The sequence below is a fragment of the Erythrolamprus reginae genome, chromosome Z (assembly GCF_031021105.1).
Source record: "Erythrolamprus reginae isolate rEryReg1 chromosome Z, rEryReg1.hap1, whole genome shotgun sequence".
Classification (NCBI taxonomy): domain Eukaryota; kingdom Metazoa; phylum Chordata; class Lepidosauria; order Squamata; family Dipsadidae; genus Erythrolamprus; species Erythrolamprus reginae.
Window position 1 is genome coordinate 142,637,950 of NC_091963.1, and position 23,715 is coordinate 142,661,664.

The window sequence follows — 23,715 nt, forward strand, 5'->3', positions numbered from 1 at the left end:
CTCCAAGAAGAGGGCGTTGATTGGCGAGCAGGCTCCATTCTTCCTTTCCCATCTTCCCTCCCACCCTATGGACGGCCGTTGGGTGCCGACGAGAGAGAATGATCATCCTAGAGCGGCACTCGAACAATAAAGAGACGACCAGCGTGCCGGAAAGAACTGTCAGCAACCTGAACACGGATGCGGAAGTGAGCGGATTCCGGAGCCGGGACATGGAGTCCGAGCAGCAGCCGGTGTGGCGCAGCCTGGGGCTGCTTGGCCGAAACGCGGAGGGTCCCGGGCTCGGTCCGGGCAACTGTGAAAAGAGGCTACTGTGGGCCGCTTCGTTGCTCTGCGTCTTGCTGGATCTACAGTTGCCAGGTAACCATAGTAACCGGAGCCCACCTCCGTTTCTTTTTGACCTTAGCAACCGAGTTGCCATTGGCCCCGCCCTTTGTTGCCACAGTCGTTTCCTGTCAATCTTTTTTTGCTCCCAATACCCCTTTACATTGACAAGCTCAGCCCTGCCATTCCTTGAGAGACCCTCCCCTTGGCCAACGTGATTGGCTGGCTTCGTCTCAGCTTCCCCAACCCTCCTCCTTTGATTTCTTCCATTTAAACCTTAGCATGTTACTAGTCCTCAATGATCTCTCTGCCTGAAGAGACTGACCTCTGATTCTGTTCGACCATCCTTATGCAAGTAGTCCTTGACTTGCAACAGTTCATTTTGTGACCATTCTAAGTTAGAACGGCACTAAAAAAATGTCTCATGTAGCAAAAGAAATACAGTACTGTATGTTCATAAGTCGAGGTCTACCTGTAGTTATTATTTAAAAACCCAGGAAGGGGGGAAATAAATAAATGTTCACTAAACCAAATCATAACTTAGACACATCAAAACCTATACGGGAGAATACCCTTGGTAGAGGGAAAGCAAGCAGGTAAATATTTTACATTTAAAAGCAGCAAAGATGTTATAACTATACACATCTAATTTATTATAGTCAAGTTAAATAGAATAATCCAAATTAGAAACTTTAGAAACTTGATCTAAAGTTTCAGTGGACTTCTAAAACAGAAAGGCAGAAGTGTGGGGAGCAAATGCAGGAGAAGGTAGAAAAAACAAATACTGTAGTATGAAAGGTATGTTCACATTATAGCCAATGGTTTTCGGGATTTGAGCACATTTGAGTATTATTTCCTAGCTTTTCAAATTTTGCTCAGTTAGTCGAAAAAGGACAGGAGCTCTTTGGTTTTCATGGAAGAGCAGCAATCTGAAAATTAAAAATATGGTGCTTTTTCATCCTTTCAGTAGCATCCTTCCGAAATCCATGTGGCCTCAATCTCACTAAAGTTAATTAAGCCAGTCTTTTTCCACAAGTACTGGAGAAAGACAGTGTACAAACCCAATACAGTAATGTTAAGCCTGCTTTTGTCCCTAATGTCGCTGCTTTTATTCTCTTATTTTAGTAATTAGTTTCTACTACAGATGAGGCACCCAGAGTCACTTTCAAAGGAAAGAGATTCCTCAGGGAGGGAGAGAGGGGAGGGAGAGAAATAAATACATACATACATACATACATACATACATACATACATACATACATACGTGAGGTGCCATGTTTAGTATTTGCAAAATAATTTGTTGTATCACCAGCTTGCTAAGAACCAAGGATCTAGGTTAGAATTCCTCAGCCATTTTATTTATTCATTCATTCATTCATTCATTCATTCGATTTTTATGCCGCCCTTCTCCTTAGACTCAGGGCGGCTTACAACATGTTAGCAATAGCACTTTTTAACAGAGCAAGGCTATTGCCCCCACAATTCGGGTCCTCATTTTACCCACCTCGGAAGGATGTCAACCTTGAGCCAGTGATGAGATTTGAACCGCTGACCTTCAGATCTACAGTCAGCTACAGTGGCCTGCAGTACAGCACTCTACCTGCTGCGCCACCCCGGCTCATTTTAATTTGTGTGGACTTCAACTACCCCAGCCAGCAGACTTCAGCTCCCAGTATTCCCCAGCCAGCATATGAGGACTTCAGCTCCTAAAATTTCCCAGCTACCATAAGAAGCCTTCACTCTCAGAATTCTGTATCAGCATGCTATTGGCAGGGATGTTAAAGTCCAGACATCTTGAAATTGCCATCACTGAGAAACACTATTCTAACTCTTGGTATCCTGAATGACTTCATCCTTGCCAGGTTTGTTGGCTGCCGGGCAAGCCGAGATTGACAGCCATCTGGAAATGGGTCGGAAGCTACTGGCTGCTGGGCAGCTGGCCGAAGCCCTCTCACACTACCATTCGGCAGTGGGTGAGTACCAGCCTTGCAATATCAGTTCAAGAAGCCAGCTGCCTCTTGGAAAAAAGAGTTGTATTGGGGCACTGTCTAATTTCTCTGGGGTAAGAAGCTGCTAAAAGGCACTGACAGATCTCTTAGTAGGAGTAACCTTAAACTCTCAAAGAGCCACAAAGGCCTAACCGGAAGCTCCCTGTTCAATTCTGAAGCCAACCAGAAGTCCGGTTCCCCCACCATAGAGTCTTTTTTCCTCTACCTATCCTAACGAAAAGCCCTATCAGTTGTGGAACTGACTGGAAAAACTGCCCCTTGCCATAGAGCAGTGATGGCAAACCGTTTTTGGTTCACATGCCAAAAGCGGGGTGGGGGTGCTAGCATGAGTGACATGCCCACAGACCTCCCCTCCCACCGTGCATGCTCGCACCCCGAGACACGCTGCCCCCCTGTGCATTCACACAGACCTTTCTAAAGCCTGGTAGGTGAAAAAAAATGCCCAGTGGACAAACCGGAAGTTTGAAAAAACGCACTTCCGGTTTGCCATTGTGCTGTTTTGGGAAGTGGTCCAATCTTATTTCTTTTTTTCTCTTTCTTTCTTCTTGGCAGCGGGAGAAGGAAGAAAGTGCTCTGGACAGTGCTCGGCTTACTTTCCTGCCGAGGCTCGGAGACCGCCCGGCACACCCATCCGTCAGCTCTCCAGACAGCCGCCACTTTCTCCCTACCCCGTCAAGGCCCCTACCATCCCGGAGGACAGAGGACCCTTGAGGCCAGCGGAGCTCCATAGGTGCTCGCCCTGACGCTTCCCGGCCCACAAAGGTCCCGGAGCTGAAGCCGGAAAGGCAAGAAGGGTGGAGGTGGCGGCAACTATATCCCCTATCATGTGCCATCCTAGAACGCAGTCTCCGAGCCGGCGGGGCTCTTGGGGCAGGGAGAAAGTGGCACTGCCTGGAGAGCCAGTGGATGGGCATGCTGGGCGGTCTCCGAGCCTCACCAGGAAGGTAAGTCAAGTGCTGTCTGTACCCAGAAGCAGATGGGTGAAAGCCATGCTGTCAGCTGTTCAGGGTTTGCTCCATCGCCCCTCAGCTTTGGAGCCCCATCAGGAAGGTGACTATCAAACCTTTCCCACCTCCTACTGGGAGGACACACAGCTCCTAACCCCCACCTTTGCTCTAGCTGCCCTCACAGCCACCCCTCGCTCACAGAGACTTCGTCCCACACACCCTTTTTTTGACTCTAGCCCCGAGAGGCAGCAGACATATAAGATGTCTCTCTCCTGTAGAAAGAGTGGTTTCCTGCCTCCGTGCAGACAGGAGTATGTTTTAAAGCGAAGGGGTGGTGGGAGACGAGCGAAGGAGGTAGAGCCAAAGGGGCTTGCTCTTGCTCTCCAGGCCAGGAGTTGGTCCTGGGAATTCTTTTGACCAGGAGACAGAGAGCAAGTGAGAGGTGACTACGTGCATCCTCGCAGGACCGGCTCAGTTCTTAAATACAATAGACAAAATTTTAATAGATCCAGAAAAAAAAAATATTACTAGAATGTATAATTATTTATTAAATTTTGAGAATATAGAAGAATCTGTGAAAGAAAACGTGATGGAATGGATGGCCAACTTTGGTTACAACATACAATTAGAAGATTGGGAGCAACGTTATAAATTAAATTTCAAACTGGCAATATCTATACCTTATAAAGAAAATCTTTATAAGATGTTCTACCAGTAGCATTATGCCCCAGCAAGACTTATCTGCAATAATTTAAACAGTGAATGTTGGAAATGCGAAACACCACATGACACGTACTACCATATGTGGTGGACGTGCCCAGAAGCAGTAAAAATTTGGGCCTTGATTAGAAATTGAAAGAAATTTTAAATTATAAACTAGAACTAAAACCGGGAATATACCTACAGGTATTGTCAGTGGGCATCACAAAAAGGCAAATTTATATTTAATAATCCACGTACTTACATCGGCAAGATTGAGTTTTGCACAAAACTGGAAAAAAGACGGATGGTAATCAGAAAGATATTACATGCGCAAAAATGAATAAAATTACATTGGAATTGCAATATAAACAGGGAAATGAATATTATACCATATGGAGAAAATTATACAAATGGAAAAAAATGGAAACAGAATAACCAGACAAAATAAAAAGGGACGATGTAGAAAAGGCAATGTAAAAACAACTTTATTTCAAAATGCACAAATTACCACAAACTCTTAATATGGTGTATTTTACAATATGTCTACTATTTGTTTATGTTTGTTTATGCTTTATGTGTTAAAACATTCAATTAAAAAAATAATCATTAAAAAAAAGGACTGGCTCAGCTCCTCCGGGCTGCCTGCGCGGAGGCTGTGAGCCGCTCTTTCTGTGGCAGTCAAGGGAGGGAGGGACGTGGCGGTGACAGGCACTGTCTCCTATTGTTGGCACACACAGACACCCCATTGACCAATCAAGTTTCAACTAAAATGTTTTCAGAACTGTCACTTCAACTTTGGTGTGCAGCTGCCTTCTTCTCCCAGAAAGGTGACCTGGAGGCATAGTTCCCTCTAAGCTGAGCAGTGAGCAATCGCTCACTTAAAAATCATCATCAACTCAGAGTTTTCCAAACCTGCCCAGAAGCCGAGAGGGAACAAGTGAGAGGGAAGGAGAGAGAGAGGAAGAGAGAGAAACAGATAGAAAAAAGAGAGGAAGGAAAAGAATGGGAGTAAGGAAGAGAGAAAGAAAATCAAAATCTAGTTTGAAACTAGCTCAACTATTTAAGTGGCATTTTGATATTGATAGAGTTGCCCTATTATGAGCTCACTGTTATAGACACACAGAACAGTATTTTATTTTGAAATTCTCTGAGGCAAAACAGGGTGGGGGTTTTATTTGTTTGTTTGTTTGTTTGTTTGTTTATTTATTTATTTATTATTTCTGTGCCGCCCAGTCCCGAAGGGACTGCCGCTCAGACACTATACTTTTCCGCCCAGCCCCCCAAAAAATTAGAGGGAACACTGCCTTGAAGTAGCATTTATTTATTTATTTATTTTATTTATTTATTTATTGGATTTGTATGCCGCCCCTCTCCAGAGACTCGGGGCGGCTAACAGCAATAATAAAACAGCATATAATAATAATCCAATACTAAAAACAGTTCTCCTGGACATAGAGCAGTTGCTTTCACTTTTCCCAAGCATTCGCCACCGCCCCCCGCCCCCCCAAATCCACTCTCCTCTGAGTCACAAAATGTCACCGAAGCACAAGCAAGTGTGAAGTAGCAGCTGACACTGATATATGGCCGATTTGTTTTCCTCCCCTCAGAAATCGATCCGAAAAATTACCTTACCTATTACAAACGGGCCACCATTTACCTGGCGATGGGCAAGTTTAAATCAGCATTGCCGGATCTCTCCAAAGCTATTGAACTGAAGCCAGATTTCCTTGCGGTAAGTTCTTCTTACTTTCAACCTCTGTCCAAGCTTTCATTAAGTAGAAAAGGGACTCTTAAGGGAAAATGGGATTTTCCCAAGGTGCTGGACTGGTCTTTAAGAGGGGGGGAGGGGAACAGACTGTGTTCTAATTTGGGGAAATTGGTTGGCTCTGAAGGAATTGATCATCTCCACTTCCACAGGCCCGGCTTCAGAGAGGCAATATCCTTCTGAAACAAGGCTATACCCAGGAAGCAAAACAAGACTTTGAAGCTGTGGTAAGGAAAATACCTATTTCAAGAACCTTTGATGAATCACCTTCATATTCCATCCCTGGCTGTGTAGGGTTTAAAGATATGCAAGTGTCATTCTTTTGCTACCATTCCTTAGTGGCAAAAATTTGGTTAGTGAACAACATGGTTGGCTGACAGCCTGGGTTTTTGGATTAAAATCAGGGTTTTACAGGAAATATATCTTTAAAATAGGGAAGGAGGGGTGGCCAGGATTATCAGCCCACTAAATCTGGTTAGCAACCTGCAGCTCTGGAGCTGCATGTGGCTCTTTAGGGACAATTCTATCTGTCCATCCATTACCCTGGGTGGGGGAATTATTGACCCCCTCAGAGAGGGTCCGCAACTTGGGCGTCCTCCTCGATCCACAGCTCACATTAGAGAAACATCTTTCAGCTGTGGCGAGGGGGGCGTTTGCCCAGGTTCGCCTGGTGCACCAGTTGCGGCCCTATTTGGACCGGGAGTCACTGCTCACAGTCACTCATGCCCTCATCACCTCGAGGCTCGACTACAGTAACGCTCTCTACATGGGGCTACCTTTGAAAAGTGTTTGGAAACTTCAGATCGTGCAGAATGCAGCTGCGAGAGCAACTATGGGCTTCTCTAAGTATGCCCATATCACTCCAACACTCCGCAGTCTGCATTGGTTGCCGATCAGTTTCCGGTCACAATTCAAAGTGTTGGTTATGACCTATAAAGCCCTTCATGGCACCGGACCAGATTACCTCAGGGACCGCCTTCTGCTGCACGAATCCCAGCGACCAGTTAGGTCCCACAAAGTGGGTCTTCTCTGGGTCCTGTCAACCAAACAATGTCGCTTGGCGGGAGCTAGGGGAAGAGCCTTCTCTGTGGCGGCCCCGGCCCTCTGGAACCAACTCCCCCCAGAGATTAGAATTGCCCCCACCCTCCTTGCCTTTCGTAAGCTGCTTAAAACCCACCTCTGCCGCCAGGCATGGGGGAATTGAGATACATTTTCCCCCCTAGGCCTTTACAATTTTATGCATGGTATTTCTGTATGTATGTTTGGTTTTTATATAATGGGTTTTTAACTGTTTTTAGTATTGGATTATTGTCATATACTGTTTTATTACTGTTGTTAACCACCCCGAGTCTGCGGAGAGGGGAGGCATACAAATCCAATAAATAAAATAAATAAATTACAGAAAATATATCTTTAAAATAGGGAAGGAGGGGTGGCCAAGATTATCAGCCCACTAGATCGGGTTAGCAACCCGCAGCTCTGGAGCCGCATGTGGCTCTTTAATCCCTCTGCTGCGGCTTCCTGTTTTTCAAAATATGTGTCATAACCACCAATGTGTGATACCGCTGGTACATGATTTATTGAGCTTTTTCAGCCCCGTTAGGCCAACCATGGATAAATCCAAGAAAATAAAAGTTTCAGAACAGCCTCTCAGCAAATAGGCAGGAACGGGAAGTGTATTGTGGCTCCCGGTGTTTTCTTTTCTGCGGGAAATGGGTCCAAATGGCTCTTTGAATGTTTAAGGTTGCCAACCTCTGCACTAGATAATCTGAGTGTTTCTTCAGCCACAAATATACCGTGTGTTGGAATCTACCCATCCCATTTTGATGTATCATACATGGTGCTCTGTCATTCTCTCGACATCTCAAGTGGGGCTGGGGGGATTTTAAATGCTTATTCCTGTGGAATATTCAGCAGCTTGAAATCCATAAGGTACCCAAACCCCAATGTTTTCCTGTAGCAAGAAAGCCTTGGTTTCTAAATGAAAAAAGTTTGCAGACTTAAGAGCTAGAATGACGATTGTTTTTCTACCTTATGCATTTCAGACATTTCTTCTTTGATCCCATCCTCGTTTGTGCCATGTTTATCATTGTTTTACAAGTTTCTATTGGATTATTCCGCTGGCTACCCAGCGTCTCTGGAACTGGGTGGAATAGAATACACTGCTAAATAAACAAACCGCTGTCCAGATCTGTTTGAACTGAGCATTTTTCTTTTAACATATGCCATAAAGGAATGCAAACAATGTGCATCCTTCTTATATGCTACGTATCACATAACCTTTTTCTATTTAATTTTAAAAAATTAAAATCAAACATTTTTCCCAGCTTAAGAGCAATCCGGATGATGCAGAAGCCCGGAACCAGCTGTCCAGGGTCACTGAGCAAGAATTTTCCATGCAAGAAGCTCAGACTGCCTTTCAGAAAAAAAACTATCTAGGAGCAGTCAGTTTTCTAGACCGAGTCATTGAGGTACCTTCTTAATTCATCTTCTCTAAGCTAACTTGGTCTGGTTTTGTTTTGTTTTGTTTAGTTTAGCGTCATTGTGAAATTAAATGCCATCTTCAGTGTACATTGCACATAAAAAACAAAAGTGTGCATCCTTCACATTCCACACAATTGAATTAAAAACCCCTGATAGTGCATTAAAATCACACTGTGCAGTATGGTTATTGCCCTGGGATACAAACTGTTTGTCAGCCTATTTGTCCTTGTTCTTATTGTCCTGCACCGTCTGACAGATGGTAATAGTTTTAAAAAAGGGGGTGCCCAGTATGAGATGGACCTGTAAAATCGAGTTTGACACCCCGGGGCTAGAAGATCTTCAAGATCCCTTCCAGCGATGCTATTAATGTTACCATAACGAGGCAGGTAAAACCACTGCCGGTTAAAACAGCAGCTTTGGAAAGCGCTCAAGCAGTAGTGGTATTAGGGTGGAAGGATAGCAATAAATGGACAATCCAGAATTGGTCCTGGTATATGGTGGACCACATCCACTTCGAAATTATGGAAATAAGATTAAATAACTTTGATGGAAATAAATTGGAGAAGCTGATGGCACGATGGAATAAGGTGAAAAATTATATCTTAAGTAGAATTTGTGACGACAATGTGAAAAATAAATTCCAATCACTTTTTGTATGTAAAGAAATGTAAACCGGAGCCAAGGAAGAAATTGAAATTTATTGTAAATAATTTAACCCCCTAAATGGTGGTGGGGTTTATTGGTGTTGGGCACTTTTTCTTTAAGATTTTTTGTTTGTTTGTTTGTTGTAATAAAAATTTAATAAAAATATTTTTTTAAAAAACAAAAAACCATTGCCGGTTTTCTTTCAGATCTCCCCTTGGCATCCAGAACCCAAAGAGCTGCGCTCTGAGTGCTACCTTCATCTTGGGGACTACAACAAAGCTATCATGGACTTGAAGCCCACCACCAAGCTACGGAATGACAACAGGGCCGCCTTCCTTAAACTCAGCAAGCTCTATTACAAATTGGGAGAACATGAGGAGTCTTTAACGTGAGTCAGCCATGTCAAATGCAATGGTGTGTTTGTTTGTGTGTGTGTGCGTGTGCGCACACACATGCTCACACACGCTTCTGGGTATGCATACGTAGCATGTGGGCAACACACACATCACCGACAACGCCAACAATGCTCTTCCAGAGACCGCCAGCATCCCAAGGTTGGAATGCAATGTGCAAACGGAAGCAATTTGCCTCCCACTTTCCATTTTTCAAATGAGTGCTGGGGTAGACTACAATTGAGGCCAAAATTTATTCTACTAAGCAAGGTGGTGGTTAAGTGTCTTTTGCCCCCCATTTTACAATTGTGTTTCCAGAGTCGTTAAGCGAATCATATTGTTATTAAGCTCCCCCACCCACCCCAATTTCCGAGGTGGGTTCCTCCCAGTTTTTTTTGCTACTTTTTGTGCATGTGCAAGAAGCCAAGTTTTCAGCACTGCACATGCATCGCCATTTTAGTTTTGGCCTTCCCCCTCCCCCTTTTCTTGGTTGGTTTTTGCTTCTGTGTATGCGCAGAAGCTAAGTTTTTGGCACTGTGCATGCGCACATGGCCAAGCAGTGCAGGCGGAAGTGAACTGGCAGCAAGGTAAGTTAGACCCCACCCCTGTTACATAGGGTGTTTCACATGACCCCAAGACAATGCAACCGTCCTAAGTACATGCCAGTTTCCAAAGGTGTGAATTTTGATCAGGTGACCCTGGGGAGGCTGCCTAAGTCATAAGCCTAAGTCATAAGCATGAAAGCCATTCATGAGTCACTTTTTTTCAGCATTGTTGTCACTCCCAACGGTCACTAGATGAATGGATGTAAGTTGAGGATATCTGTATGAAATTGGCCACAGCCCTTTCCGTGATGAATGAGAAAAGCAACACAGATCTGACAGAAGGAAGGTGAATTTAGTCATCTTAACTTAGTACAGTTAGTCTTTATTTACCCGCTGTCTCATTTACCGACCATTCAGAGTTACAAAGGTGATGTGGGGGGGGGGGGGAACCTTTATAATCAATCCTTGCATTTAACAACCTGTTAACAACCTCCCCCTCCCCCATTTTTACAATGAGAGAAGGGGGAGATGAGATAAGGTCATAAGCACATTTGTGGTTTCATTCAGTGACTGCTTCACTTAACAACCAAGTTGCTGGTCCCAAGGATGTTTGTTAAAGGAAAACTGGGAGAGGGGGAGCTGAGATAAGGTCATAAGCACAGTTGTGGTTTCATTCAGTGACTGCTTCACTTAACAACCAAGATGCTGGTCCCAAGGGTGTTTGTTAAAGGAAGACTCTGTAAATAAAGTGCGGGCATCACTCCATGGTCTGTCCGAAGCCACAAAAGGAATGCCTAAATTTTTCAATTGCTTATTTAAGTCAGTCAGTGGCTAAGACGCTGAGCTTGTCGATCAGAAAGGTTATTATTATTATTATTTATTAAATTTATACGCCGTCCCTCTCCGAAGACTCGGGGCAGCTTACAACATATAAAAACAGTATACATCAAAATATGATTATAAAATTAAGAATTACATTTTAAAAACTAAAAAAGCCTATTAGCACACACACATGTCCATTCAAACAAGCCCACTATACATTCATTGGCCAGGGGGTTAGAATCTAATGACCCCAAGCTGGCCACATGACCATGGAGATGTCTTCGGACAACGCTAGCTCTTCAATTTTGAAACAGAGATGAGCATCGCCCTCTAGAGTTGGGGATGACTAGCATGCATATGTGAGGGGAACCTTTATCTTTACCTTTCTCAAGCCTTTAATATTAGGACCCCTTTACTTGTCAAAAATCATAAGAGGACCTCGAAAAAAGGGTTTGCTTTTATGCGCGGACCCTCTGAACGGGTCTCAGGCCACTCCGGAGAACCACTGCTTTAAGACTTCAATAAATTAAGCAAAAAAAAAAATAGCATAAGTCATAGTTAGACTTAGAATAACATTATTGTCACTTTAAATGTATGCTAATCAGCATACATTAATCGCTACCTTCTATATACACTACACATAAACATGAAAAAAGTATGTATGTATGTGTGTATAAATAGGAAGGAGGGAAAGAGAGAAGAAGGGAAGGAAGGAAGGAGAAAAAGAAAAGGAAAAGAGAGAGAAAAGGAAGGAAGAAGAGAGAAAGAAAAGAAAGAAAAAAGGAAAGAAAAAGAGAGAGAGAAAAAAACAGAAAGAATATATCTACATATGTTGTATGACCCAGAAAAAACACAGTCGAGTTCGGATGTATAAATGTACATGATGAGAAAAAGTTGATTGGATGTGACGCTCTAAAATGTGGTTTGCGAGCCACCATAGCATTCTATTAGCCTTTCAAAGAAGGCCAGGTCTGCAGCCAAAATTCCCAGAATGCTTTTCGTTGATATAGGCTAGAAAAACAGCCTTTTCACAGCCTACCAAAAGGGGTTTTGGGGGTTTTTTCCTCCGCTCCTTTTGAATGCCAAATAAACTCAAGGCGAGGTCATCTTGAGTTTCTTCTCCTCCTCACACAGACTGACTCATCCTTTCTGAAACTTCCCCTTTGATGGCAGGGCTATTTCTTCCCTGTTCTCAAGGCCAAATCTGCATTCCTTCACACACACCAAACCCAAATTAGGGAAGTCACATGATGGCTTACCATAATTTGGGAGCCCAAGTCAGTGTACCATGAATAAACTGGGTTTCTTTCCCAGACATACCCGTATTCTTTTATTTTTGCTGAATTTCTTAAAATTAAGGGAGACTAGGTTAGCACTATTTTGGCCTGTATATAATTTTCATTATCAGCAAAATATGTTACACATACATACATACATACATATTGTGGACAGTGTATTGTCTAGATTAATGTACGTTTTTCACAATGCTAACAACAACAACAATAATACTAATAATAATAATGCTAATAATAATACGTACTAATAATAGACTCAATGATTCCTCTGTAGAACTGTATCAGCAGCTCTTTGGGCAGTTTGAGCTTCCTGAGTTGACACAGAAAGAATGTTCTTTGTTGTGCTTTTTTGATGACGTTTTTGATGTTAGGTGCTCTTTTGAGATGTGATAGAACCTAGAAATTTGAAGGTTTCTACTATTAATATTTTATATTATATTTTATATTTCAAAATTTGGAAGGTTGAGTCAGTGTACCATGAACCTATATGTTTTCCTTTCCAAACATGTCCATATTCTTGTCAGTTACATACCATCCCAGGGGATAAAGACAGGTGGGGTTGAGTTTATGACATCTCACAGTACATGTAGTCCTCAACAGTTACAACAGTTTGCTTAGTGACCATTCAAATTTACAACAGCACTAAAAAAAAGTGACTTGCAACCGTTTCTCACAGTTTAAAAACCATTCCAGCAACTCCATGGTCACTTGATCAAAATTCAGATGGTAGGCAATTGGTTCATATTTATGGCCATTTCTGTGTCCTGGGGTTACACGATCCCTTTCGTGACCTTCTGACAAGCAAAGTGAAAGGGGAAAGCCAGATTCACTTAACAACCAGGCTATTCTCTTAACACCTGAAGCAAGAAAGGTCGTAGAACAGAGCAAAACTCGCTTAACAAATGTCTCCCTTAACAACATAAATTTTGGGCTCAATTGTGGTCGTAAGTTGAGCCTGTACAGAAACTATTGGCAAATCAACAGATCTAATGTAGTTTCTTTCCCCGACTTTAAAATATATACAGGTAATCCTTGACTTATGACTACAATTGAGACCTAAACTTTCTTTTCTAGGCAGGAAGTGAGTTGTGCCCCATTTCTACGCCACTGCAGTTGTTCAGTGAATTGTGTAGTCATTAAGTGAATCAGATTTCCCTCTCTCGGGCTTTGCTTGTTGGAAACCAGCTGGGAAGTTTAAAAATGATGATCACATGACCCCGGGACAACGCAACAGTCATAAGTACATGCCAGTTGGCAAGTGCTGGAATTTTGATCACAAGACCATGGGAATGCTGCAGTTACTTTTTATTAATGATGGCGTCATTTACAACAGTCGCTAAACAAATGGTTTTAAATTGAGGACTAGCTATATGTCATCTTTGCTGCACCATTTTATCCGGATTCTGATTGTCTCCTGCCCTTTTGGTCACCCTTTTGCTTGGGAATCTGGTAGTGTGGGGGCCTTCAAAATGGCTATATTATTAGAAAGATGGATTGTGCTTCCACAGAGGATATTTTTTTCTATGTTTTTAATAATATCTTAAGAAGTTCTGGGTACTCCAACACTGGAAGTTTTTAAGAAGAGCTTGGACAGCCATTTGTCTGGAATGGTATAGAGTTTCTGGCCTGAGCAGGAGGTTGGACCATAGAAGACCTCCAAGGTCTTTTCCAACTCCATTATTCTGTTATGGCTTCAATTTCTTTGAGTTGTCTGCTTATCTTCCTTCTTCTGAGCTTTAATTCACAATAGAGCTTGGAGTGGATGTCCAGTCTCTTCTTAAAAGCCTCCAAAGATGAAGCACCCAGAACCTCAAAGATGAAGCACCCAGAACTGGTTAATCGTCCTCACTGTTAGGAAGTTTCTCCTTAAATCCATGTTGTTTCCTCCTTAATTTCTTTCTGTGTATTGTTTCTTATTGTGCCCTGTGATGCTTTGAAAAATAAATTGATCCCCTTCTTTATGGTGGCCCTTCAGATACTGGAATACAGCTATCCCTTCTTGGACATTATTCAGCTAAAAGACTCCTTTAGCAGAAGGCTTTTCTCTGCCTCAGTTTCCCTGCCTGGAGGGCTTTAAACATCTTCCCCCTTTCAGTTCTCATTCTCAACCTTTTTCCACAGCCAAGTAAGGGAGTGCTTGAAGTTGGATCAAGATGACAAGAACTGTTTTTCCCACTACAAGCAAGTGAAGAAGCTAACCAAGCAGCTGGAATCTGCTGAGGAGCACATCAAAGCTCAGAGGTGATCTTCCCATCCTGGGTTTTATGTTTGCTTGGATGCCCCTGTCTAAGCTGACTTGGGCCTTAATCAAAAGTGGGCTACTGCCCGGACAGGAGGTAACGCAGTGGGTTTGTGAAAATGGAGCTCCACCCCAGAACGCCCAATTTGCACTGAAAGATGTTGAAAGAAAATGCATAAGCCACCTGCACAGCGTGGTAGTAAAAAATTTTGTAGCCCTTCACTGGCCTTAACCCAGTGGTGAAATCTAAAAAAAATTCCTTACTGGTTCTGTGGGTTTGGCTTGGAAGACATGGCTTGATGGTCATGGCCATATAAGCTCAAAAACCAATTTTCACACTTCACACACAAACAACACAAAAGCCACACAACTGACTTAGACACAATGGACTGTACCTGCCTCCCAGGAATGGGCCAAAAGAATGCCCACCTCTTTTACGTCCCAAATTGTAGGGATGCAGAAAAAAAAGTTTGCGATGTGTAAATCACTCCAAGAGCGTTCTAAAGCAGGGGTGTCAAACTCAATTTCATTGAGGGCCGCATCAGGTTGTGTTTGGTGTGTGCTCTGTCAGCAAAAACTCTGCCGCGCACAGACCCCTCCAAGCTCCGTTTTCTTTGGCAGAGGGCTGCAGGAGGCTGTCGCAGCCGAAAATGGAGCCTGGGAGGGCCACGTCCACGGGCCTGTGCTTTGCTGATTCCAGGGTAGTCCGGAGTGCCAGATCTAAGCACCTCGCGGGCTCTCTAAAGTGCTGTGGGGCGGTATGTAAGTCTAAATGCCATTGCTGTATCCCTGCTCTCTAAACTGAATTTGACACCCCTGCTCTCTAAAGTGCTGGTTTTTTTTTAATTTTTATTTATTTATTTATTTATTTATTTATCGGATTTGTATGCCGTCCCTCTCCGTAGACTTGGGGTGGCTAACAACAATGATAAAAACAGCATGTAACAATCCAATCCAATACTAAAAAAACCCTTATTATAAAAACCAAACATACATACAGACATACCATGCGTAAATTGTAAAGGCCTGGGGGAAAGAATATCTCAGTTCCCCCATGCCTGACGGCAGAGGTGGGTTTTAAGAAGTTTACGAAAGGCGAGGAGGGTGGGGGCAATTCTAATCTCTGTGGGGAGTTGGTTCCAAAGGGCCGGGGCTGCCACAGAGAAGGCTCTTCCCCTGGGTCCCACCAAACGACATTGTTTATTTGACGGGACCCGGAGAAGGCCCACTCTGTGGGACCTAAGTGGTCACTGGGATTCGTGCAGCAGAAGGCGGTTTGTAAGTCTAAATGCTATTGCTGGATTAACGTTCACTAGCTGTGTCCTGTGTCCAACCTCGTTTCTTCTCTATTGTTCTCTAATAACAGGTACGCAGAGGCTATCGAGAAGTACAAAGCCACTATGAATACTGAACCCAATGTAGAGATCTACACCATAAAAGCGAAAGAACGGATCTGCCACTGTTTATCCAAGGTAAAGCTAAATCCAGGGAACTCCTTTGAAAGGAATCTGGGTTTGGGTGCCTGTTGATTAACCAGCTTCCTCTTTGGGAAACTGCCTTACAACCACTGTGTTTGTTTAAAACAAAAATCTTGGGATTTGCACGTATATGTGGCACCTTGTTCAATAGTAGTAACTGAGCGGGATCTTAGAGTCCTAGTGGACATTTATTATCATCATCATCCTGTGAAGCCTGCAAAGAAAAAATCTTGAAAGGATTTCAAACTGAACAAAATTGAGGCCATTCCCCACCCACCCACCCAATAGCACCTGCAAAGATTTCTATGAGGCTTGCACTCCACTTTAAATCAGCCTTATTCATTCATCTGACCACATTGCAAAGAGGTTGGATGCAGCTGTGATTGAGTTCAGATACTGAAGAGGCAGGAGCCTGGCAGTGAGATTTCAGCTCTTTATTGGTTATAGTCAGTGAAGGGCTACCAATTTTTTTACTACCACACTGTGGATGTGACTTATGCAGGATGCCTTGCATTTTCTTGCAACATCTTTAAGTGCAAAATGGGTGCTCTGGGGTGGAGCTCCGTTTTTGCTACCGCACTGCATTCCCCCACCCCTGGTGCGAGCAGTAGCCCCACCCCTGGTTATTGTGAGTATATACTGGATCATTTGTTTCCAATATTTTTATTTTCACCATATTGAAACTTTCCTTCTCATTTGAGTAACTTGGGTGTAATCTGTCAAGGACAGAGTGGAGTTTCCAGCCCATTAGAAGCTCAGTAGGGCTTTTCCCTGTGGCTGTACTAGAGGTCATGTGTTGTGTTCATAGAATCATAGAGTTGGAAGGGACCTCCAGGGTCATCGGGTGCCAAAAAAGCCAACACAGGTCTAGGCTGCATGAACAGAGGGATAGAATAAAGATCACATGAAATGTTAATACCACTTTATAATGTCTTGGGTAGAAACTAAACAAGGAGAGAAGCAACTTGGAATACTGCATTCAGTTTTGGTCACCACAATGTAAAAAGGATGTTGAGCCTCTAGAAAGAGTGCAGAGAAGAGCAACTAAGATGATTTGGGGACTGGAGGATAAAACATGAAGAATGGTTGCAGGAACTGGGAATGGCTAGTTTAATGAAAAGGACCAGGGGAAACATGACAGCAGTCGTCCAATATTGGAGGGGTTGCCACAAAGAAGAGGGAATCAGGCTATTCTCCAAAGCACCTGAGGGTTGGACAAGAAGCAATGAGTGGAAACTAATCAAGGAGAGAAACAACTTAGAACTAAGTTGAAAATTCCTGACAGTTAAAACAATTGATTAATGGAATGGCTTGCTTCCAGAAGTTGTGAATGCTCCAACATTAAAAAGATGTTGGATAACCATTTGTCTGAAGTAGTGTGGGGTCTCCTGTCCAAGCAGAGGGTTGGACTAGAAGACCTCCATGGTCTCTTCCAACTCTGTTGTTGTTGTTGTTGTTGTTGTTGTTGTTGTTGTTGTTGTTGTTATTATTATTATTATTATTATTATTATTATTATTATATGGGAAGTCTTATGCATTTCTTTAAAATGATCAATTATCAGATTTTTCGCTCGATAAGACACACCTTTTTTGTCTTCCAAAAGTGAGTGGCAATGTCTGTGTCTTATGGAGTGAATATTGCTGAAGCCCCGCCTACCTGTTGGCCCCCACACTTTTGGCCTTTCATGACTTTCGCCAGTACCCACCTTTCGGCCTTTCGCTGGCCCCCACCCTTCAGCCTTTGGCGACTTTAATGGAGGCACGGAGGCTAAAAGTGGGAGTCTTATGGAGCGACAAATATGGCAAGTAGAATTAACCCAAGGGCATGTTATTAGAGCCCCATTGTGAGAGCAGGAGGTAGATTGGAACAAATGATCAGGTCCAGGAAGGGATGTGCGAATGTGTTAGTCAACAAAAGAGCACCACACATTGCACTTCTCATTTACCTCCTGTTAAATTTATATTTACAAACTAAGAAATAAAGGGAGCTCTTGTTTATTTAGCTCTCACTGTTATCTCTAGCCTTCTGGGATTCGAATCCGGGCTAAATACTAGCTTGAAATAGATCTATAGTAGTCTCCTTTTATTTCATTGCCGGTAAAATATAAATTCAACAGAAAAAAATAGTTTGTTGCGAAAGCAACTACCTGCAAAGGCTCCTGGATTGGGGCCGAAAGGCAAAAGGGTAAACAGTATGCTCGTCCAATATTTGGGTAGACCAGATTGTCCTGATTAAAAAATACACTTTACCTCCTGTTGCAGAGCAAACGGACTGCCGAAGCAATAGATCTCTGTAGCGAAGCCCATCAACTTGATCCCAGAAATATATTCATCCTGCGCGACCGAGCAGAGGCCTTCATCCTTAATGAAGAATTTGAGAAAGGTCAGCATCCGAGACAACTCATTGCTACTACTACATGAAGATCCATTCCTTCCTCCTTCCATCCCAGTGCTAACAACCTTGCTTTTTCTTCTTCTTCTTCTTCCATTCAGTCATGTTTACTTCTCAGGAACTGCCTGGACAAGTCTCTACCAGATTTTTGGCAAGACTTTTCCAAAGTGATGCCCCACAGTCTCCTTTCTTAAAGTGTATGACTAGCCCCAGGGGTCGGCAACTTTAAACTCATGTCCAATCAATGAAGCAGTGGATGTGATCTGCCAGTGCCTGGAGGCTGTTAGGGTCTGGATGGGTGTCAACAGACTCAAACTCAACCCTGATAAGATGGAGTGGCTGTGGGTTTTGCCTCTCAGGGACAATCTCATCTGTCCGTCCATCACCCTGGGGGGGGGGGGGGTGGAAATCATTGACCCCCTCAGAGAGGGTCCGCAACTTGGGCGTCCTCCTCGATCCACAGCTCACATTAGAGAAACATCTTTCAGCTGTGGCGAGGGGGGCGTTTGCCCAGGTTCACCTGGTGCACCAGTTGCGGCCCTATTTGGACCGGGAGTCACTGCTCACAGTCACTCATGCCCTCATCACCTCGAGGCTTGACTACTGTAACGCTCTCTACATGGGGCTACCTCTGAAAAGTGTTCGAAAACTTCAGATCGTGCAGAATGCAGCTGCAAGAGCAATCATGGGCTTCCCTAAATATGCCCATGTTACACCAACACTCTGCAGTCTGCATTGCTTGCCGATCAGTTTCCGGTCACAATTCAAAGTGTTGGTCATGACCTATAAAGCCCTTCATGGCATCGGACCAGAATATCTCTGGGATCGCCTTCTGCCGCACGAATCCCAGTGACCAGTTAGGTCCCACAGAGTGTCTAAAATATGAGTCCTGCCCCTGCCTATTTTTGGAGAATAGCTAATAACCTGCAGAGTATTTGCTACTTGTAGATGGAGGCTGCATATTTCCATTTAACTGGATAATATAAAAATCTTTGACCAAATAGTCAAAGCTGGGGAGAAAGGAGCTTCCATGGTGAAATAATCAAAACTAGCCTTTTTTTTAAATCTCCAGCTATTGAAGATTATCAAGAAGCAAAAGAATTTGATTCTGAAAACGAGGAATTAAAAGACGGACTCGAGAGGGCACAGAAACTGCTGAAGCAGTCCAAGAAGAGGAACTATTACAAAATTCTTGGAATTCAGAGGTGAGCAGGTTCATCTTTGGCATCCAATGTCTTTCACAATCCAGGATTAAAACTGCTGAGAGGAATTCCCCTGGAATAGAACATTAAAAGCTGCACTGTTCTATAACCATGAAGGTTGAAGTCCTGGTTTAATGATTTTGGGAAGCCAGAACAGCTGCCGCACTTTTGTCACCTCAAAGCTTCTTTCTACAAGGAAATAATAATAATAAGAATCTATTGACATTAATGAACAACACGTTCAGTCAAAGCCTTTTTTTAAAAAAACATAGCTTGTTGACTAAGCCACAACAGCCTGTTCTCACCCAAGCCACAACTGGTAAGTTCAAATATAGCCCCAAAGAAGTGGACCACATTATGATTTAGAATTGCAGAGTCCTGTATGAATGAGAACTTCTCAAATACCTCTGAACTAAAAGTAAAGATTTCCCCCGTCCAATCGTGTTTGAATTTAGGGAATGGTCCTCAATTTCTGTTTCTTAGTTGAGAACCAGCATTGTCCGAAGACACTTCTATGCTTACGTGGCAGCATAAATATACGCCGACATGCATAGAATGCTGTTTCCACTGAAGTGGTAGCTATTTATCTACTCGCAATTGCCTGCCTTCAAACTGCTAGGTGAGCAGGAGCTGGGGCGAGGATGGAAGCGCATCCCATCACATGGCACTTAGGTCTCTCAATCTCAAATTTGCTCAGCATCTTTAACTGCTAAGCCATTGCACTTGCCCCTGCTGCTGCTGAACTATAACTCCCAAACATCCATTTCTGATCTTGCTGGTTGCTGGGAATTGTAGTTCACAACTTTTGGAAGCGCTGTAAGTTCCCCATCTTGGACTATATATATTGGGTAAGAAGCAATAGTATTAATACTTGAATACCGCCTTACAGTGCTTTTCAGACCTCTCTATGTGGCTTACAGTACTAGCATATCACCCCCAACAATCTGGGTCCTCATTTTACTGATCTCGGAAGGACGGAAGGCTGAGTCAACCTTGAGCCTGGTGAGATTCGAACTGCCAAATTGCAAGCAGCCGGCAGTCAGCAGAAGTAACCTGCACACTGTACTCTAACTACTACATCACCATTCAGGAAATTGAAGGAAGGGGAGGAAAAAAACACCTTTTGGGCTCTAAACTCAATTATGGGAGTGTAGTTAAAAATAGATGTATGTGTATGAATATAAATTTCCAATAATTACAGCATTGTGAACATACTGTTGGCAAAAGGAGTAATTTCGCTTGCTTCTTTTTTAATTTGCCTCCTGCAACCTGCCATTCTCCCTGCCAACCATATTCCTCATCAGCAGAAGGATGACAAATGGAACTTCTCCTGGGTATTATTCATAACAAAGAGCTAAATTTTGGCCCTCAAGGGGTGATGCTTTAGATCTCCCTTATGCTAAACAGGCCCCTTATCTTCTGCCCCCCTCCCCAGGAACGCCAACAAGCAAGAGATAATCAAAGCATACCGAAAGCTGGCTCAACAGTGGCACCCGGACAACTTTCAGTCAGAAGATGAGAAAAAGGAAGCTGAGAAAAAATTCATCGACATTGCAGCTGCTAAAGAGGTCCTGACAGATCCAGGTAATGCATGAACTTATTGCCTTCTTATTCCTTTATTTCAGAAGTGGGGGGATTTGAAGCCAAAGCAATGTTCTCATATTTTCTTAATAAAGCTCAAATGATGGAGCATACAGCATTCATTGCCCTGCATTCAGTCAGAACTCAGGAAGTTTCTTGAATGAGAAACGTCTTCGAGCCCCCCCCCCCCCCAAAAAAAAGTCAAAAGCAGCTTTGGGATGAGAGCAGAAAAAAGCAGACAAAAATCTACCAGTAGGTATGGTAAATATCTATAATGGTTTGTGGAGATGACCTCATGGGAAAGGAGGAAAGATGCTGCCTAGGGAAGGATCAGATAAGAGCAGGAAGAATCCACAACGGCTTAATGGGCAAAGAAAGAAGCTTAAAAAGGACCCTCCCTAATTGTTAAAGCCGATGGTGGGAGGTTTGTATTTTCAGACTTACAACAATTCCATTAATGTAGCCCAGGGGTTTCAGACTCTTATTTCATTGAGGGCTGCATCAGGGTTGCGTTTGACCTTGGGTAGGAAGGCAGGGGAGTGGCCAACTCAACATCACTCGTGTTGGGTGCACCTATGGTGGCCCAAGCACTCTAGCAGAGAAAAGGGGCTCCCAAGCTCCGTATTTGTCTTCGACGGCCTCCTGCAATCCTCTGCCAATGAAAACAGAGCCTGGAAGCGCCACTCACAGCCCTCCCAAGCTCTGTTTTAGCTGGCAGAGGCTCCGTACGTCTGTTTCCAGGATGGCCCCATGGGCCAAATCTAAGCACTCCATGGGCCGGATCCGGACCACAACCCTTGAATTTGACCCCCTGATATAGCCTTACAACAAAGTAGAACTGTCTCATCAGGTTGAGAGCTGACAATATCAAACTAAGTTCATCTTCTGGAGCCTGGTCTTCCCATCCACCCCTAACATCTGCTCAGCTGGTTGTTGTTGTGTGCTCCATCACTGGAGGTTTTTAAGGGACAGTTAGACAACTACTTGTCTGAAACTGTTGTTTTGGTCCACTAGCAGCCAGCAGATCTGGCAGCAGATTCGAACAGTGAGGAGGTCAAGGAAGAACATAGGCCAATCCTGGAGTCAGAGGAAGACTCTGATGAATGCTCTGCATCATAGGCAGAGATGGGGCCAGGGCACTCTGACAGTTATCAGTTGCCTTTGGAGTCAGACATCAGTGAGGCAGAGGAACAGCTGGAGCATCTTCCTAGTGTGTGCATGTACAGAGTTGCCAGACGAAGGGGACAGCTGAGCAACATGGGTTAATTTGGGAGTAAGGCCACAAGTGGAGAATGAATGGCCCCTCCCATAGGGAATAAAAGAGGAGTGAAAGGTGAGGGAAGTTTGCAGGAGACAATTGGTTTGTGACTCTCAGAGACTCCTTGCCAAGCTTTGAAGATATTGGCCTAACAGTTCTCCAAGATAGTTAAGGTCTGTGACTGTAAATTTACCCTTGAAAGACTTTGCTGGATATGAATAAAAAGAATTTGCAGTAACTTAATGAAAGGGTTTTTTTTTTGATAGGACAAGGAGTCTGCTTCGTGGTTTGGGGAAAGCCTAGGTCAGAACAGGCATAGGCTCTCCACCGTGAGTAGGGGGGTTGGACTAGAAGATCTCCAAGGTCCCTTTTCAATTCTGTTATTCTCTTATTTCCTTCCTCACCTTCTAGAAATGCGACAGAAATTTGACTCTGGCGAGGATCCTTTAGATCCGGAGAATCAACAATCAGGACATCAACACCAGTGGGCATCCGAATTTAACCCCTTTGGCTCTGGGAACTTTCATTTCAAGTTTCATTTTAATTAATCCACTTGAGGCCCCCAAAGACAAATGCAACACCTTGGCCATTGAGTTGATGCACAAAGAGGACAAATAACAACTCTTACACAAATGGAACCGGGGTGGGGGTGGGGAGGTTAGTTTCGTTATATATTCAAATATCCCTTTTCAGATGACCGGAAATTTTCTTCTCGTGATAGTCACCAGGACCCGAAGGAAGATGGCAACCTCTCGCTTCTAGCTACGATTCCCACCAAACAGTGACTAGGAAAAGGGGATTTATGATGCATGCAGAGCTTTAAATCCGTCTGTAAATCCCATCTTTCTTAGGGACGTGTTCAAAGTTAGGTTGAACTCAAATCGTTGCCGTTCATCTAAGCATCTCAAGTTCTTCTTTGCACCTACAAGATCTGGCAAAGTTCTCCCAGTCCTACGATCCGCCGCCTTTTGCCAAGGAAACCATTTTTAAATCCTCTTTAACACCCACCCACCCCTTTTATCTCTTTCTTTTTAAAAAAGAAAGCATGCCATTTTTGAGATCACCTTCCCAAACAAAAGCTTGGCCGGACTTGATATTTGAGTCATGCCATACATTGGGACAGTTTCATTTAACTGATGCCAATGGGAGAAAAAGCCAGCTGACTTTGGGGGGGGGGGGCGGGCTATAAACCCCTGTGTCAGACTGGAAAAAGGGAAGAAAAGTAAGATTGGTTTGTTGCTTTGAGCCTTTCTGGATGGTATACTTTATTGATGGATATTGATTTTGCACATAGACTGCTATTTCTTTCAAATACTGGAGGTGGACATGAAGAAACAGTATGGATCCGGAGACAAAAATTGATACCCTCAGTGATACCCTCTCCTCTGTCCCAGAATTTAATATTTTTTCAGGCATAATCTAACAGCTCTACCACTGACTGACCGTGAAGCCTTCATTTTGTAGAGTTAGTTAAAATTACATTTTTGTTCCCTCCTCCTCTTTCTTTTTTATCTAGTACAGTCGTTGCTTCATTTGTTATCATCAAAGTCCGGGGGTAGGGGGAAAGATTAAGGAGAGGTATTAATGTCCTGTCTTTACCGAGAAAGTGTCAAGATTAAAAGTTTCGTATTGCAAAAA

General features: G+C 43.5%; 1 protein-coding gene across 1 annotated transcript; it reads left to right on the forward strand.

Annotated features, from left to right (window-relative positions):
- The first annotated feature begins 63 nt into the window (after window positions 1-63).
- LOC139154392 (dnaJ homolog subfamily C member 3-like) lies at window positions 64-23,715 on the forward strand. The gene is made up of 12 exons (XM_070728936.1): window positions 64-357; window positions 2,184-2,294; window positions 5,587-5,711; window positions 5,897-5,971; window positions 8,072-8,215; window positions 9,080-9,261; window positions 14,049-14,168; window positions 15,533-15,638; window positions 17,907-18,027; window positions 19,109-19,241; window positions 20,674-20,822; window positions 22,489-23,715. Exons 1-12 carry the CDS (start codon window positions 99-101, stop codon window positions 22,623-22,625), a joined length of 1,662 nt encoding a protein of 553 aa, XP_070585037.1. The 5' UTR covers window positions 64-98; the 3' UTR covers window positions 22,626-23,715.

What these genes read in the sequence shown, in the direction of transcription:
- LOC139154392 (XM_070728936.1), top strand. Translation starts at nt 99, where the DNA reads ATGATCATCCTAGAGCGGCACTCGAACAATAAAGAGACGACCAGCGTG. An exon ending in TGAAGCCAGATTTCCTTGCG is followed by an intron (nt 5,712 to 5,896) that starts GTAAGTTCTTCT and finishes CCACTTCCACAG; the next exon opens with GCCCGGCTTCAGAGAGGCAA. An exon ending in AACAAGACTTTGAAGCTGTG is followed by an intron (nt 5,972 to 8,071) that starts GTAAGGAAAATA and finishes CATTTTTCCCAG; the next exon opens with CTTAAGAGCAATCCGGATGA.